The sequence below is a fragment of the Salmo trutta genome, chromosome 39 (genome assembly GCF_901001165.1).
Source record: "Salmo trutta chromosome 39, fSalTru1.1, whole genome shotgun sequence".
Taxonomy (NCBI): domain Eukaryota; kingdom Metazoa; phylum Chordata; class Actinopteri; order Salmoniformes; family Salmonidae; genus Salmo; species Salmo trutta.
Window position 1 is genome coordinate 17,676,823 of NC_042995.1, and position 19,435 is coordinate 17,696,257.

The 19,435-nt window shown below is 43.7% G+C and overlaps 1 protein-coding gene across 1 annotated transcript; it reads right to left on the bottom strand.

Annotated features, from left to right (window-relative positions):
• Positions 1-797: 797 nt before the first annotated feature.
• On the bottom strand, positions 798-18,440 carry LOC115179118 (mitogen-activated protein kinase kinase kinase 2). Its single transcript, XM_029740391.1, has 15 exons — positions 18,057-18,440; positions 14,838-14,916; positions 14,534-14,652; positions 14,269-14,409; positions 9,505-9,618; positions 8,999-9,095; positions 8,551-8,681; positions 7,899-7,978; positions 7,617-7,777; positions 7,248-7,460; positions 6,882-7,030; positions 6,677-6,808; positions 6,360-6,489; positions 5,926-6,103; positions 798-5,016 (listed from the first exon to the last, which is right to left on the bottom strand). Exons 2-15 carry the CDS (start codon positions 14,887-14,889, stop codon positions 4,797-4,799), a joined length of 1,917 nt encoding a protein of 638 aa, XP_029596251.1. The 5' UTR covers positions 14,890-14,916; positions 18,057-18,440; the 3' UTR covers positions 798-4,796.
• Positions 18,441-19,435: the final 995 nt, after the last annotated feature.

The window sequence follows — 19,435 nt, forward strand, 5'->3', positions numbered from 1 at the left end:
CCGTCGTGTCGCAAAGTTGGTGTTAGTCGTGGGTGAACAGGGAGTACAGGAGGGGACTAAGCACACACCCCTGTGGGGCCCCCCGTGTTGAGGGTCAACAAGGCAGAGGTGATGTTGCCTACCATCACCACCTGGGGTCAGCCCATCAGGGAGTCCAGGATCCAGTTGCAGAGGGAGGTGTTCAGTCTCAGGGTCCTAAGCTTGGTGATGAGCTTAGAGGGACAATGGTGCTGAACGCTGAGCTGTAGTCAATGAACAGCATTCTCACCATAGGTATTGGTCTTATCTAGGTGGCTCAAGGCAGTGTGGGTGTGAGACTCAGACCTGTCACTAATTGTGTTTCACAAACTCGGTCCCACGTTTAGTTTTTTTGCCCTAGCACTACACAGCAGATTCAAATAATCAAAGCTTAAATGAGTTAATTATTTGAATCAGCTGTGTAGTGTTAGGGCAAAAACCCAAACATGCACCCTCTGAGGTCCCCAGGAGAGTTTGGGAAACACTGCTAATAGCTCATACACTTCACATGGAGCCAAGAAATCACAAGACAACAATAGTTTGATAAATGACAGTGCAAATGATCAAGTTTCACGGTTGTCCATTAGCGGAAAAACTGGTTATACTTGCCTGTCAACAACACGTGTGTCCTAAAAGGCTCACATGATGCAATCAGACCTGTAGTAGGCCGGTCACTGCCTTTACAAAATAATATATTGTGCTCACAAATCTCAAAAACAGGTTAAATACATTTTTGGGAAAAAAAAATAAAAATAAAAAGTAAATCTTAGAAAAACAGGTGAAATAAATATATTTTATTATTTTCATTGTCATCATAATTATTAACACATCAAAGTGCCAACAGACTGACAGTCTCCCAACCCTTTTCCATCAAAATGTCTCCTCTCTTCAGCATTCATTTAGAGGAGCCAATGGGCCTTAGCCTGGTCCCAGATCTGTTCTAGTTTACTCCATTGCTATCGTTTGACAAGCCAAACAATGAGTGACATGGAATTAGAATGATGGCACAGACAGACTGGCACTCAGGCTAAAACCAATGGGCCTCCCGCCACCATTGTTCCTCTCTCAGGATCCAACCATGCATAAAATCTCCCATTTAAAAATAAAAATATATTTAAAAAATTATGCATACCACTGATATACAGTTCTGATATAAACAGGCTTATTGGTCACAAACCAAATGGAATTATAAACATGGCTTCTTTTACAATACACAGAAAACAAATGTGAGGGATATAAGTGTAATCTTTCTTTTCTTCTTCAACTATATCTTTTTTTTACAGTCCGAATGCGCAAGGCATTTTGGGCACCCCCAGTGTCCTTTGAGCACAAATTGCAGTACACACAGTCAAGCACACACACACACACACACACACACACACACGAGAGAAGTGCTTACAGCACCCTGGAGTGGCAGCAGTTGCTTATAAAAGCACATACTGGTATAGTCCGTCTGTATCTTGTTGCTTTTGAAGAAGAAGCAGGGGAATACCATGTGGTTCCTTATCATACGTATTTCAGTTCACTGCCTATTACTTTAAGTCTTTCCTGAATCCCAAACCCACCTGTCCAACCCTCAGATCTACACAAGTAAGGAGCAGGGGCCAGGGATTGATTGGTTTGGGATTCAGGCCTCGTCTACCATTCACTACTATCACTAACTAACAGTCCCTCTGAGTGGGGATGTGAAATTAAACCAACTGAAGGACAGCCACCAAGTCTGTGTTCAGAGTTAGAATAGACTTGACTTCTCATTTCAACAAGGGAGTGTTAATCCACAATGGTGAATGAGGCCACCTGGTGGTGAGAATGAAACACTACATTCCTGACTAAGATCCTTGTGCAACACAACCACAAACATTCACATAAAACACGCACACACACACACCCGCTCACACCCACATACACAGAAGCAAAAGTATTACAATCAGTGTAAAAAATCTGAAGTCTTAAAAAAATGTGCAAAAAAGGTCATCGCTAACAGAAACACAAGACAGTCTATGCTCAACAGAGTAGAAGTCCGTCGTCCAATGAGTAACCTTGAAGAAGCCAGCGGTAGAGAACGCATTAAGTAGCAGTTTTAAATAGTGCATGTGGCGTTATTATTTCTGTTGACAGTTGATCTCAGAGAGTCCCAGTGCCAATGGAAATGTTCCGTTTCATTTTTACAGGCAATGCAGGAGGGTAAGGAAGGGGTCTAGCTTCCTGGGTACCAGATTAGCTGATGATAACACGCACGGTCGCTATTTTGCTTCTCAGACTAAAAGAAAACAGAGTCCAGAACAGTGGAGTCAGTGACAATTATTTTTCTTAACCAGCTTAGCAAGTACTCCTTCAGCGCGCAAGAGAGAGACCGGATTTAGTACCTTGTGGTGCTATGGTTGAGGGGAAGTTAATGCCTAGGTGATGGGAGAAATGCTCATATTTCATCATATTTCAGGCTAGTTGATCAGTAGGTTTCCCGAACTCCTCATACAAAAGAGCTTGTGTTTCCATACCGTGAGTACCTATGGGTTAGCTTACAGGCAATGACAACACCCCCTGGAGTCAAATAGACAGCCACTTCCATCACTAATTACAAAAAGGACGACATCGTCATCCAATACCCATCCTACTGCATCTAGAAAATATGCGTAAAATATATCTGACATTCACTGTGCCAGGCAGCACAAAACAGTTAGCACTGCTGTGATTTTAGATAAGTCTATTTGTAGTAATGTTGAGGTGTGGCTGAGTACAGCACTGAAACCAGGGATTTACATCTGAATAAAAATGTCTGTTTGAGTATTCTCATGCAAACTATTTCAGGTACTCGAGTACAAGCACAAAACAGGGCTGCTGGCAAAACCATCTTGCAGTATGCTATCGATTGCGTCAATTCTTGTTTTTTTTATTATATTTTCAGTGCACTTGACACACTCCAAACAATAAAACAGAGTTTGAAATGTTGTCATTTGAACCTGCTATATAGTTAGTTGCATTTGCAAATTTCCAATACAAATCTAGAATCGAGTACTCAAGCCCATCCCCAACTGAAACATACTGAAAACTGCTCTGGTGTGTGTGCGCGCATGCTAAAGGAGTGTTTGAGAGGAGCAGCGTGTGAGACATGACACAGTACATACTACTACAACATACCAGTACTTTCTTTCGCAAGGCATTGTAGGGCAAGAGGGCACAATAGTACCAGATGGTGTCCAACACTGTGGAGTATAACTGAGTATTCACCAGTACTGTCGAGTATTGATATTGGCATAATTGCAGAGCTTTTTGCTGAGTACTGTTCAGTGCAGTAGTATCTTAGTCAAGATGTAAACTGGCTAACGGCGAGTGCTTCAGCACAAAGTAGTACCTGATAATAACATACAGTATGCCTACAACTGAGTAACAAGCATCCTAATTGGCAAGCGGTTCTCCACTCTTCCTGTTTTAAAAACGCCATAATGTATCTTTGACCAATCAACTAAGGCCTGCCTAAACTTTAGGCAATCAACTGGCCTCATAGTACCACACGGCCAATCAGAGTTCAGATGCATTTCTGTTAAGAACTGAAGCACCAAACCCATTATGATGAGCACTCTAGGTTTCTGCTTTGGTGTGTCTCGATTGTATCTGATCTGGGGTCAGTAAGAGACCTATGACCCCTGGTGAGGAGAAGGCAGAGAACAGTGCCACAACACTTAGATATGATCCAAACCGTAAATAGGCTGGTACTCGTCTGATGCATACCGAAAACGTTTCAACTAGACAAGTTCCTACACTGCTAAAAAAGGCACACGGCAAAGAACAAAAGGCTGGGAGGGGATTTGACAACAGACCCTGACAGACAGGCGACCTGACTGACACAGCAGACAAGACAGACGGACACTCACAATAGTCGCGGGACAGATTGAAGTAAAGCGAGGGACCCTAGCAACAAAAGCATTTTTTCAGCATTGAGAGAATGTCTACAGTATAAGTAAGAAGAACCGTTGAGTTCTGGGTGTTCTACATGGACTGTGAATGTGCAAGTGAGGGGGGAGCAACATAGGCAGCAGTGTGACAGGAAGCGTGTGTGGGGGGGAGGAGTGTTCTCCTCACCCGGTGTTCTGGTTGTGGATTCGATAGCAGCATGCTATGGGTTTTCAGCTGTACATTCTGGGTCGAGTCAGGACCACACTAGGGGTGCGTTCAGCAGGACACAACGTTGTGCAACGCTCAAATCGATATAGCATGTAGAACAAACCTTCCTCTAAGACATGTAGAATAAGGAATCGTTTCGGCTCTAGTCATGCTACTTCTATCTGCAACGTGTTCCACAACGTTTGCCTACTAAACGTGGCCCAGATTATCATGATCATCACCTCAAATCTCCACTAAGGTCCAGATCAGAAACACCGACGTTGACGCAGTGAGCTAAGTGCAGAGTGACTGAGTCCCACTCCACAATCAAAAGCAGGAGATATTAATCATAAAAACATTTTCAAAAAAAGGTTATTTTGTCGTCTTGGTTGAGCAACTTACCATATTTCTGAAATTAAGGTGCAACTTTTTCTCTAAATGAGTTCTTTCATTAATTCCTCCTTGCCAGTCTCCTAAAAACAGAGACGCAGGAGTTGTAGTCCCCACCGCTACCCACCTCATCCAATCACCAGATGGATACCTCCCACCAAGTCCTCTCTGGTCCAATGGGGGCTTTCTGTCTGGAGCTGGGAGGGTGGAGTCAGGGGGAGTCAGAGGCAGCGAATCATCTAAGGCCATCTCTGGCAGTTCAGGGGTCAGAGGTCAGAGGGAAGGGGCTAGTGAACAAAGATGTGCCTCAGAAGGTCGTCGGCCGAGGGCCTCAGCTTGGTCTCCACGAAGATGCGCTTGAGGAAGTCGCGGCCGTGGTCGGAGACGTGGGCGGGCAGCGAGGGGTTGGTGGGCTGGGTGGCGATCTTAAAGATGGCCGCCATGGCCTCGAACTCGGCCCAGGGGGGCCGCTGGGTCAGCATCTCCACCACCGTGCAACCAACACTCCTGGAGAGGACACCACTGACATTAGCCAACATCTTCATTCTCATCATCAACAGTTGACATGACAGGGGAGGAGCTATAGGAGGACAGGCTCATTGTAATGGCTGGAATGGAATCAATGGAATGATACCAAACATATTGATATTCCATTCCAGACATTAAAATGAGCTCGTCCCACCAGCCTCCACAGCATCCCACTCAACACATCAAGATCGTTATTGGTTCTCATGTCACCAAGATTTACATGACAAAAAAGGAGACCATTTTTCTCAGTGGCTGTTACACTTGCCTACCATAGCCGCCTACCATAGCCGCCTACCATAGCCGCCTACCATAGCCGCCTACCATAGCCGCCTACCATAGCCTTCTTCCCAGATCCCCTCTCCTTTCTGACCACTAATTTAAAGACACTTCATTGGAAATCATATGAAACCTCTTAAAGGTGCAGTGCAGTTAAACTCGATTTTCATGTTCTGTTACGATATTTCCACACTATGAGGTCAAAATAACAGTCTGAAATTGTACAAATTATAATGAGATTTGGGTGTAAGAGCTGTTTGAAAAATATGCCTGGAATTTCAGCCTGTTCAGGTGGGATGGAACTTTTGGCCCACATGACAATAGGATCTGATTATAATAGACCAATGACTGGTCATCTGGGTAAGGGGGTGGGCTCTAGACCATCCTATTAGCCAATCAGGGGTGTGTATACAAATATCTTCAAATGTGTGTTCCCTAACACCCACACGATCAGACAGAGCAAGGGCGAAGGGACGCTCAGGGAAATACATAATAAAAAAATGTACAAGTTATTTTAATAAAATTTTAGCCATACAGTGATTATAAAAAAAAAATACGAAGACTGCATGTGGGCTTTAAGTCTCAGCCCGTGGTTTGAAAGAGGAGTCTTACCAGATATCAGCCTTCCTGCCATAGCCCTCTCCACTGATCACCTCTGGGCTCATCCAGTAGGGAGTACCAGTCACTGACTTGATCCCTGTTCCTGACAGACAGATGGTCTGTAGCCGCCTGCTCGCCCCAAAGTCCCCCAGCTTCACGTTTCCCACAGAGTCCCGCAGAATGTTGGCCCCTGGAAAAAGAGGAAAGGACAGGAAGAGGTAAGGAGGTGGTGTAGATACATTCTCTCATAAGAAACTACATTACCCAGAAGTCACTGCTTGAGTTACAGCAATGTTCCCCTCAATATCCATCAACATTCTGTCATAAGCACTACATGAACCAGAACATGGGCCCAGAACTCCGAGTCATGATAATGGTCCTTCCTATCAGAATCAACAACATTTTATTCCAATATTCCATCCATTTATCCCTCTCTCCTTCTGTACCTTTGATGTCTCTGTGGACGATCATGTTGCTGTGGAGGTAGGACACTCCCTCCAGGATCTGATGGGTGTATCGACGCGTCACGTTTTCCGTCAAGGCCCCGTACGACTTCAGCTGGTCTTTGATGGAGCCCTGGGGACAGAGGGTGACCATATGGGAGTTAAAGCAACCAGCGGGTCCGTTCCAGGTCAGCTGTAAAACTTCACTGAAACAAATACAACCTGGAACACAGCCGACGTCGCCACACTGGTGGTCGGAGACAGGTTTGAGTTGGTCTAAGTCCAGTTATTCAACCGTATACACACACAGACACACTTACCCCGGGCATGTACTCCATAAAGATGGACAGAGTTCTCTCGTTGGAGTCTCGTAGACAGCCGTAGTACTGGACGATCCGTTCATGGCACAAGTTCTTCAGTAACTGGATCTCACACTCCAGGGCACTTACCTCCTGCAGATAGACAAGATATATTGAGTACACCGTGTACACAACTCTCGACACACACAATCTCTGTTCCACTCACCTTGCTGGTCTCGGGACTCTCTGGGTCAAACTGGACCTGTTTAACAGCCAGCTCTCTGCCAGTGTCTGCATCATAGCACAGGAAGACCCGGCCAAACGCACCTTGACCCAGCAGCTTACCTAGCCGCCAGTTCGTAGGGGCACGTGGAGCTGGGCAGACATGGGGGAAATCAGTCAGGTCATTTGTGTGCGCTTATAACAAATACGTTTGTTGCAAAGTGCTTAGCAGCTACCTGGCCAGACCAGCTATCCTTCCACCTGAACTTTCTTCCATTCTTCCACCACAGAAGTATTCTTCTCTCCATTCTCAATCTCTCCTTTCTCTCCCACCCCTCCCTATTCTCTCCCTCCAGTCAGCTCTACTCACAGCGGCTGGGTGGGCTGATGTCCATAACAGAGAGGGTGGGGTTGGGTTCGATGTCGCTGCCCCTACGTCTGCGACCCCCGGGCTCCTCCAGGTCTGGGGTGAATATACTGCTGCCACTGCTGGTGCTGGGAGACTGCTCTGTGGGGCTGAAACTGACCGGGGAATGGAAACCGTGGACCTGGGTCCGCCGCGCTCGAGGGAATGTCTTACGCCCTGCAGGGGAGGATGGGAGAGGGACAATGAAGGTACACAACAATAGTTTTCTGTGATACTCTAAAATAAAGAATCGGACTTGGGACACCCGGATTTAAGGTTGAATTGAATATGACTTTTGTTTAAGAGAGGGTCTGTTTTTGTTTGTTCCCTCACCATCACTGTAGTCCTGAAGGCCAAAGGAAATGTGGTATCGCCGTGGGTAAGTGCCCCCTTTCCCCGACTTCTCAAACACTGGAATATCATACTCTGGGTAAACTTGGTGGTTGTCTGGGTAGCTCTGTGCCCGGGGCATACGTGACTTAGGATAGTTATCACTGCAAGGAAATACAGGAAGAATACGTGCTTTAAAAACGGTTCGATTCAGAAGATGAAGTGTTGAAGGTTACCACAATGCATGCTGGCTATGTGGTTCTTAGCTGGATGTTCACGACTCACCTGTCCAGTGGGCTGTCCAGTGAGGGACAACTCCCCGATGCAGAGTTCTCTGGACTGCTCATTGACAGAGGGTCCAGCATCTAGAAAGGAGAGATTGAGTTTGACTCTGCTGTTATTTGTCATACTCTGAACATGTTAATAAAAATGTTCATAACAGTGGTAATGAAGGACAGTTACGAGTAGGCAAGAGTGTTGGGACTAGGCCTTAATATGACTGTTCCTGATCTGGGCCCGTCTCCATCTTTCCCCAGTCTCGGAGGTGAGGTCATAGAGATAGATGACTCATCTTTGTATCTGTGCCGTTATGGCATCTGTGAGAGCATGGGCATCGCCATTGAGGCCATCTCCATTTTAAAGTAGTCCACTTTCTTCTAATGTGTATAAAAAAAGAGTGAAGCTAATATTTGTGATTTACCACCACCTGCAGTGCTGGAGTCCTGGACAGAATTGTGTGTGTCACTCATTTATTACAGCCCCTAGATGGCGGTGATGTAGCTTAAAAGCCATTTACAAACCATAGGCATCCCAACCCATAGGAATCCCCAAACAGTTGACTACTTTAAAAATGGTGGAAGCCCTAAATGGCAATGTCAATGCTAAAACGGGTTAGATGGATAGAGAGTCCTCCATCCATCTCTATAGGTGAGGTTACCTGGTCCATGCTTTCTGGAATGAACTCTCCCTCGCTGTTAATGCTGGTGAAGGAGCCGTTTCTGGCCATCTGCTGGAGGGCATCTGGAATGTAGCCTGGTGGGGGGGAGCTGCGGTCCCCGGAGTGGGACCCTGGATGAAAGAGAATTACATACATTTCTAGCTGAAGACTTACTACTAAACTGGTGGTGAAAGACGATGTGTTTTGCATTTACATTTTAGTCATTTAGCAGACGCTCTTATCCAGAGCGACTTACAGTAGTGAATGCATACATTTCATACATTTTTTTTCCCCTGTGCTTTTGGATGTGTCTAATGTCATGAAGCAAATGGATTTGGAGAAAGAAATGGAAAGTATTTACTAGAAGGACAATTTCACAGATGAATTCATGAATTACACACACACAGATATAGTTGTCATTGAAAACACCACAGAGTTGATAACCCACCTATCAAAGCCAGCATGCTTTTATTGTCTGTGGCCCTGAAACGGGTGTTGTCCAGGTCTTCGTGTGGGGGCAGCAGGTCCATGCTGGACGTGGAGGTCTGAGAGGAGAAAGTAAACACCATCCATCCATCCATATCAAAAACAGCTTTACTATACAACCGTTTCTTTTACAGAATAAACAATGCTGTTATGTCAGCTTAAACAAAGGTCTCAAGATGATTCATTCAAGTAAATACTCAAGAAAGTGTGTTGAGCATAGTGAGCTGTTGATGGGTCAATCAGCCAGTACAGTAGTATGCTCTGGATTGTGTGCGATTCCCTACAGTCACTGTGCTGTGATACGACCTGGGCCCGTATCCACAAAGCATCTCAGAGTAGAAGTAATGATCTAGGATCTGTCCACATAATCTTATTCATTATTATCTAAAAGGCTAAACCGATCCTAGATCAGCACTCCAAACTCTGTGACGCTTTGTGAATATGGGCCGTGAACTGCCTGGTCCTAACCTGAGAGGAGGCCTGGAGCACCAGGAGGATCTTCAGGCTCTTCATGTGGACGCTGCGATCCAGCAGCTCCACGGCCTTGTCCAGGTCATCCTGAGTGGTCAGAGGAATCACCAGCTGGGAGGGAGGAGGGGAGAGAACCACAGAGGGGGAAACAGACAGATCGGATTAGAAGAAGAGGAAGAAATGAGAGCAAAACGGCAGGAAGAGAAGGAAGTGAAATAGAAAAGAAAGGTATTGGTAGTTTCTCTCAGAACAATTCATTATCTCGCTCACACATGTTGAGGATTGGCGTTTGGTGCTTATTCGACTGCCAGAAACCAACACTGACTGGGGCTGGGCTATATGGCCCAAATATCATATCACTGTATTTTAAAAAAATTGTATGATATGACGGTATTTTACGTTATGAATAATAAAAGTTCTACATTTGCTTTATGACTCTAGAAAGTGGCAACACATACATCCTAAGTGATTTCAATGTGTCTTTCTCCAATCTGATGGTTTTATAGTGTTCAATTCAACCAAAAAAAATTCCCCTGCATTTTAAATAAATTTCTGCATTTCTTGCACTCATTTGAGATCAGCACGTAAGGCTGCACAAGATGGGCAAACAATCTAGGCTTTATTTTTAACCAAATGTTGCAAAACAAAAAACATTTCTCATAAGAAACTAGATCCCTGGTATACAGAAAATACCCAAGCTCTGAAGCACCTTCCAGAAAATTGGAATGGAAATGGCAGTACACAAAACTGGAAGTCTTCCGACTAGCTTGGAAAGACAGTACCGTGCAGTATCGAAGAGCCCTCACTGCTGCTCAATCATCCTATTTTGCCAACTTAATTGAGGAAAATAAGAACAATCTGAAATGTATTTTTGATATTGTCGCAAAGCTAACTAAAAAGCAGCATTCCCAAGAGAGGATGGCTTTCACTTCAGCAGTGATAAATTCATGAACTTCTTTGAGGAAAAGATCATGATCATTAGAAAGCAAATTACGGACTCCTCTTTAAATCTGCGTATTCCTCCAAAGCTAAGTTGTCCTGAGTCTGCACAACTCTGCCAGGACCTAGGATCAAGGGAGACACCCAAGTTTTTTAATACTCTATCTCCTGACACATTGATGAAAATAATCATGGCCTCTAAACCTTCAAGCTGCATACTGGACCCTATTCCAACTAAACTACTGAAAGAGCTTCTTTCTGTGCTTGGCCCTCCTATGTTGAAGATAATAAACAGCTCTCTATCCACCAGATGTGTACCTAACTCACTAAAAGTGGCAGTAATAAAGCCTCTCTTGAAAAAGCCAAACCTTGACCCAGCAAAAATAAAAAACTATCAGCCTATATTGAATCTCCCATTCCTCTCAAAATCTTTAGAAAAAGCTGTTGCGCAGCAACTCACTGCCTTCCTGAAGACAAACAATGTATACAAAACGCTTCAGTCTGGTTTTAGACCCCATCATAGCACTGAGACTGCACTTGTGAAGGTGGTAAATGACCTTTTAATGGCGTCAGACCGAGGCTCTGCATCTGTCCTCGTGCTCCTAGACATTAGTGCTGCTTTTCATACCATCGATCACCACATTCTTTTGGAGAGATTGGAAACCCAAATTGGTCTACACAGACAAGTTCTGGCCTGGTTTAGATCTTGTCTGTCGGAAAGATATCAGTTTGTCTCTGTGGATGGTTTGTCCTCTGACAAATCAAGTGTAAATGTCGGTGTTCCTCAAGGCTCCGTTTTAGGACCACTATTGTTTTCACTATATATTTTACCTCTTGGTGATGTCATTCGGAAACATAATGTTAACTTTCACTGCTATGCGGACGACACACAGCTGTACGTTTCGATGAAACATGATGAAGCCCCAAAATTGCCCTCGCTAGAAGCCTGTGTGTTTCAGACATAAGGAAGTGGATGGCGGAAAATGTTCTACTTTTAAACCCAGACAAAACAGAGATGCTAGTTCTAGGTCCCAAGAAACAAAAATATCTTCTGTTGAATCTGACAATTAATCTTGATGGTTGTACAGTCATCTCAAATAAAACTGTGAAAGACCTCGGCGTCACCCTAGACCCTGATCTCTCTTTTGACGAACATATCAAGACTGTTTCAAGGACAGCTTTTTTCCATCTACGTAACATTGCAAAAATCAGAAACTTTCTGTCCAGAAATTATGCAGAAAAATGTATCCATGCTTTTGTCACTTCTAGGTTAGACTACTGCAATGCTCTACTTTCCGGTTACCCGGATAAAACACTAAATAAACTTCAGTTAGTGCTAAACACGGCTGCTAGAATCTTGACTAGAACCAAAGAATTTTATCATATTACTCCAGTGAGCCTCTCTACACTGGCTTCCTGTTAAGGCAAGGACTGATTTCAAGGTTTTACTGCTAACCTACAAAGCATTACGTGGGCTTGCTCCTACCCATCTTTCCGATTTGGTCCTGCCGTACATACCTACACGTACGCTACGGTCACAAGACACAGGCCTCCTAATTGTCCCTAGAATTTTTAAGCAAACAGCTGGAGGCAGGGCTTTCTCCTATAGAGCTCCATTTTTATGGAATGGTCTGCCTACCCATTTGAGAGACGCAGACTCGGTCTCAACCTTTAAGTCTTTACTAAAGACTCATCTCTTCAGTAGGTCCTATGATTGAGTGTAGTCTAGCCCAGGGGTTCGAAGGTGAACGGAAAGGCACTGGAGCAACGAACCGCCCTTGCTGTCTCTGCCTGGCCGGTTCCCCTCTCTCCACTGGGATTCTCTACCTCTAACCCTATTACAGGGGTTGAGTCACTGGCTTACTGGTGCTCTTCCATGTCATCCCCAGGAGGGGTGCGTCACTTGAGGGGGTTGAGTCACTGACGTGGTCTTCCTGTCTGGGTTGGCGCCCCCCCCCCCCTGTGTTGTGCCGTGGGGGAGATCTTCGTGGGCTCTACTCAGCCTTGTCTCAGGATGGTAAGTTGGTGGATGAATATATCCCTCTAGTGGTGTGGGGGCTGTGCTTTGGCAAAGTGGGTGGGGTTATATCCTGCCTGTTTGGCCCTGTCTGGGGGTATCGTCGGACGGGGCTACAGTGTCTCCCGAACCCTCCTGTCTCAGCCTCCAGTATTTATGCAGCAATAGTTTGTGTCGGGGGGCTAGGGTCAGTCTGTTATATCTGGCGTATTTATCCTGTCTCATCTGGTGGCCTGTGTTAATTTAAGTATGCTCTCTCTAATTCTCCTTTTTTTCTTTCTCTCTCCCGCTCTCGGAGGACCTGAGCCCTAGGACCATGCTTCAGGACTACCTGGCCTGATGACTCCTTGCTGTACCCAGTCCACCTGGTTGTGCTGCTGCTCCAGTTTCATCTGTTCTGCCTGCGGCTATGGAACCCTGACCTGTTCACCGGACGTGCTACCTGTCCCAGACCTGCTGTTTTCAACTCTCTGGAGAGACTCTCTGACATTTACTCCTGAGGTGCTCACCTGTTGCACCCTCTATAACCACTGTGATTATTATTATTATTATTATTATTATTATTATTATTATTATTATTATTAGACCCTGCTGGTCACCTATTAACGTTTGAACATCTTGGCCCTGTTCTGTTATAATCTCCGCACGGCACAGCCAGAAGAGGACTGCCCACCCCTCATAGCCTGGTCCCTCCCTAGGTTTCTTCCTAGGTTCTGGCCTTTCTAGGGAGTTTTTCCTAGCCACCGTGCTTCTACACCTGCATTGCTTGCTGTTTGGGGTTTTAGGCTGGGTTTCTGTACAGCACTTTGAAATCAGCTGATGTGAGAAGGGCTTTATAAATACATTTGATTGAAATGTAATTGAATTGTGATCTGATTTGCAATTTAAAGCCAAACGCTTGTGTGAACTGTTGATATTATGGAAATATAATGATCATTCTAATTTTATAGTTAGAATATAATAGTGGGCACTTTGAATACAGTGTTGTTTGACATGACAAAATGCCAAGGAGAAGTTATTGTGACAGGGTAGTAACCTAAGTGTTTTCTAGGGGACCCTATAATCTTTGGCTACATTGAATGTTCTCTCTTAGCTACTTCACATAGCTAACATTCATGCTTTTAGTATTCCTCTTCATTTAGAAGATACTATTGCACAAACATGCTGATTTAGGTCTACACCATCCCTGGTATTATCAGGCTGTTTAGCTAGTTACATTTGCTCTGCCTCAGTACATTTATTAGCTAGCTAGCCAGCTAACTAGCCATTAGCGGCAAACAAGATTTAGGCCCAACTTGCTAAGAAAAGACAAACTAGCTGTTTGCAGATGTAAGAAACACAAACTAATCGTGTAATTATAGAACACTAGAGGATTTATATTAAGAAGCAAAGTGAAAACCTCATAGCTGTCATCAACATCATTGTAGCATCTGCTGCACTGACCATGCAGACTGAACGCAAGTGTCTCATGGTTTACTGTATTATATTATTATTATGAACCAAACAAATACAAACGCAAGTACACAAGCAAGTGTCTCGTGGTTGAGGAACAACAAATGCGCTCCTTCAGTGACAGGGGCTAGGTCTGCGTGGAAAGCGGCATGGAGAGAGATGACTCAAGTAGCAACGTAAACTATAACAATGGACGTTACACACGGCATATCACAAACCAAATATTCAAATACAGTTATAGAAGGTCAAGTTAAAACCAAAACTAGTCTGGGCATCAATACCGGTCTATTGTAAAATACGGTATACCGCCCAGCCCCACTGTGACTTGGTGAGGATGTTATTGTGATATGTACCTCATTGTTGGTGTAATGCAGGTCCATGGCCTGACCGAAGGCCACTTTGGCTTTGTTCCCCAGGTCATCCAGCCTGACTGGGCGAAAGAACTGCAAGATCCTCTTCTCCCCTTTGTACTCAAACTTCACTCGCACATCGTTCTGTATAAATACACAGACACACAGAGATCAGTATTCATGAGAGGAAAGGGAATGAGGAAGAGAAATGCCATTCATTGTGTTGAGACTATTCTCTGATGAGGGCCAAGTGGAGAAGCGGACAGACCTGATTTTTGGGTGAAAAGGCCTTGGGTTTGCCCAGGTCAGATAGAGTCATGGCAGGGCGGCTAGAGCGGTGCAGTTCGGCCAGGTCCTGCATTATAGAGTTCAGAGCCTCCTGTTCATCTGTTTGGGGCAGATAGAAAGCTCAGAACAGAAAACACAGAATCGAAGCCATAGAACAGACAGTATTGCAAAGCATTCCCAGGGCAACTTAGATGATCAGATATGGCCTAATATCATGACAGTTCAGATGTATGACAACTGCGTCTATGTGTTGGGAGGAAGTGTGAGGGAGGATGTACACATACTCATTTTGACACGTTGATTCACCCAGGAGTCCAGGATAGAGGATTCTCCCATCAAAGGGGTTCCTTTTTCCTGTAAAATCTGAGTATTGCACACCAACAGAATTAGTCACTCACTAGCAAACGAATTAAACCATGAATCAGACTGCATTGCTAGCTAAATATTGTTTACATTGTGAATAAAATCAAATGGCCCGACCCACACACACACCCATGGTAGAAGTGTTCAGAAACTAACTTTTTGGACCTGAATTCCAAAACATTTAGGAGATAGAGGTGCTTAAAGATGACCCATTTTGCACAACCCCACCCTACCATGACACATCCATGTCTTCATCACCGGAAATGATAAACGGTTCAGTTTGATATACATTTTAAAGCTTACCAACAGGGTTGTCAAACTATTTTAATAAAATGTATTTTAACGTCAATTATATAAAAACCCGTATTTTAGACCCTATTTTCCATCTGAGATGTTTGTGTTGTGCCAGCCATCAGGTGAGACACAGCATGCTCTTGAATACAGGGTGGGTGTGATAAATGTACTAAAATGGGAATAACATTTCAACTTTCAAAATGGTAGCACAAAGATGATTGGATGTCCACACATCAACAACCAAAAAATATTTAATGGAAATATCATTTGTTTTAAATTATACTGTCAGTCCTCCATAGGAAACCTATTGAAATCACAGAAATATAGATAATAGAACCAACATTCCCATTTAAGTTGACATTCGACGGTGGGTGGACCAGCTGCCATCTTTGTGGTAGTAAATGGAAGTAAAAATTGTATTTCAATATAAATGCCTATGATGCACCAGTTAAATTGCAGTGGTATGAAATATATATCTATGATTGACATGACACCCACCCTGTATTCAAGAGTGTGCTGTGTAACATGCAACAATTTCAAAGCTTTTACTGAGTTACAGTTCATGAGGAAATCAGTCAATTGAAATATACTGAACAAAAATATAAACACAACATGTAAAGAATTGGTTACATGTTTCATGAACTGAAATAAAATATCCCAGAACTGTTCCATACGCACAAAAAACATTTCTCTCAAATGTTGTGCACAAATTTGTTTACATCCTTGCTAGTGAGCATGTCTCCTTTGCCAAGATAATCCATCCACCTGACAAGTGTAGCATTTCAAGTGGTTTTGTCACAACACAATGCCACAGATTTCTCAAGTTTTGAAGGAGCGTGCAATTGGCATGCTGACTGCAGGAATGTCAACCAGAGCTGGTACCAGAGATTGAACATTCATTTCTCTACCATAAGCCGCCTCCAATGTCATTTTATAGAATTTGGCAGTACGTCCAACCAGCCTCACAACTGCACACCATGTGTAATAACGCAAGCCCAGGACCTCCACATCCAGCTTCTTCAACTGCGGGATCGTCTGAGACCGGCCATCAGGACTTGTTGATGAAACTGGGGAGTATCCGTCTAATTCTGATTGGCTGGGCCTGGCTCCACAGTGGGTGGGCCTGGCTAACAAGTGGGTGGGCCCATCTTTAAAAAAATAAATGGGCCTCAGGATCTCGTAGCGGTATTTTTGTACATTCAAATTGCCTATCGAGCAAATGCAATTGTGTTCGTTGTCCGTAGCTTATGCCTGCCCATACCATAACCCCACCATGTTGACATCAGCAAACCACTCACCCACACGACACCATACACATGGTCTGAGGTTGTGAGGCCAGTTGGACTTACTGCCAAATTCTCTGAATCAATATTGGAGGCGGCTTATGGTAGAGAAATGAACATTACATTCTCTGCCAACAAATGTTGAATAAAATTATATTTGAGCCTTCAGCTGGTCAAAATTTGCGACAAAATATCCACATGAAAGTATTATTAAACAGACATCAAAACGTGGGTCTGTGTGTGTGGCAATCAAAATGTGTTTGCTTATGACCGAAGGCACATGCACAAGACGGAAGTACATGCATGCATTCAAACTAACAGGTCTTTACATGGTTTTGCATGTGGCAGGTTATAGAAAATTATACTTTAGTAAGTTAGGTAAACAATACTTTCCCATGGATATTTTAACAAAAATGTTGAGCAGCTGAAGGACCAACCGCACAGACAACCGGTAGATTAAGTTCAAATATAATTTTATTCAACACTCTGGCTTGTAAGGAAAATGTCCACAATTTTGCTGTACTTTGTTTTAGACTGTATACCAATTGGTATCAAAGTCTGATTTATTAGGCAATGTAGGGTGGGGTATGTGCAATTCCACGATAACAGTGTGACAGAGACTTTTTCACATTAAAATGTCAAACAAAAAACAATTGCAAAGCAAAACAAACCATAGAACTTAATGCACAATGACTACTTTCAATTTGCACTTAACATTTTACAAAAACAGATTTACTTGAACAGTGCAGGTGTAAACTTCGGTAACAGAATGACGGTTTATGCCATCATTCTGTTACTAAACTTTGCATCTGCACTGTTCTTTATAAGTGAATGTGTTTTTGTAAAATGTTAAGTGGAAATTGTTAAGAAATACCAAACGTTAGTCCTTTCCGAGTCTGACAAATCTGAGTCTCAGTGTTACCGTGTAATTGTCCGTGTGCAAAATTGGTTCAATTTGAGCACCCCTCTACCTACTAAATGTTTTAGCATTGTGACCACCTCTACCATTGGCAAATATTTAAAGTGCCATTAAAACCAAATGGGGTGCGGTCAAAAAGTGATTGAAATCAAATGGAACAAACCCATATGAGGCTGTCGTTCAAGCTAGTTAGCAATGCAAGCTTCTCTAGCTAATTGAGTTATGACATTCGGATCTATTGCCTATGGTCATTATCTCTCTAAACACTTCCATCCAAATCAACATGAGACAAATTGCTAGTTTGCACAGCGAGCCAGTCGGTTCATGGCAGAAGTTGACAGCTAGCTAACGTGTTAGTTGGTTATCGACGTAGACGTGCATCTGTGCTAGCAAACTGATATTATCTGACAACAATCAACAATTTGCAAATGATGGCTAACGTTGGATTTACATCGCCTGACAGGGAAGTTGTCGAGCTAGCTGGTTAACGTTAGCTAGCTCATTTTTTCCCTCGGTTAACTTGCTTGTTACCGGTACGTCGCTAGTTAGCTACGTGACGTGGGCCACACACATCGTGCAAATCAATTCGTCAAGTACTTTCTTTCTGGAAATTGTAACGGTGAACTAAAATGGTTGTAATTTACCTGGGTGGATTCTGTATCTTCACTTCCTCATCCACAGGGCCAGCGACAAGAGCCCCGGCCCCGCGGATAGCGGTCTTTGAGAAAGCAGAAGTTTAGAGTCCGCTTCGAACTTTACTTGAGTCCAAGGCCCGGAGTTTCAGGCCAAGATATCACTAACGCTCGTATTGTGCAAGATGCTCTTCGACGTGAAAACGGACAATAGCGATGTGCACAAATTAAAACAAGCATTTGAACATCTATCCGTTGACGAGAACTTAATCCACACTTCTGTTTGATTGATAAAGCTAGCTACATGAAAACGGTTCTACCAACACAGCTCTGCTGCAATCTTCCCCCGATAATAACAGCAAGCCTAGTTGGAAGAGTCCAACCACAACACACGTTTGTTGATGTCAGAGAAATGTGTGTGTGCTTCTTGTTTCGTCATCAAAATATGTGGTCGTTCGATTTGGCTGTCAGATTGATAACACAGGCAGAAGGGTTAACCTAGGAAAAAGAAAAATAGAGTTATAAATATGTTTGTTCATAACTTGCACTCCTAGTCCTGCACTTCATAGTTAAAATAGTCATACAATAATGATAGAATTCTCACATTTTTCAGTTTTGATTCATAATAGGTCAGAATGCATTGCAATGCACCTCCAATCTCAATCTTCCAACGTTTTTGCAATTTAACCCTGGCATTCACACTTGGGCAATACAATTTAGCTACAGTATTTAAATCATGTGAAATGTGTGTAATTGTTTTTACTCCAACATTTCAAATTCTGGGTTGCTTCTACAGTGCCACTAGGTCTCCAGCTGGCGAATAGTTAGTGATGCAATGGCCAAAGCACAAAATTAAAAGGACTCTTATTTAGAAAAACAAACTATTGACTTTCTGTGGAAACATAGGCAGGACTACTTCTGTGGGAGATGTATGGGGATGATTAAGAGGATGAGTGGGGTCAGACAAGATCAGGATCTCCCTGTGCTGAAAAGTGGGTAGACTGTTGCAATGAGAGACATGGAGAAGGCAGAGATGTTAGCTCAGACATTTATGAAGGTGCACAGCTCAAATAATCTAACGGAAGAGGGACAGCGTTGGAAAGAGAGGGTCAGAGGAGAGAAGGATGAGATGTGTTACATCACGGGAAAAGAATTGGACCTTTACAATAAGGTGTGGCAGGACGAAATACGGAAACCAGGGAAAGACCCTATTAATCCATCAAGTTATTGACCGATAGCGTTAACATCTCATGTCTGTAAACTTACGGAAAGGATGATAACAGAAAGGCTGACGTACTTCCTGGAGAGCAGAGGCCTCATGTCATCAGATTCAGGAAAGGCAGGGGAACGATGCATCCTATACTGGGTCTAGTCAGTCATATGGACGGTAC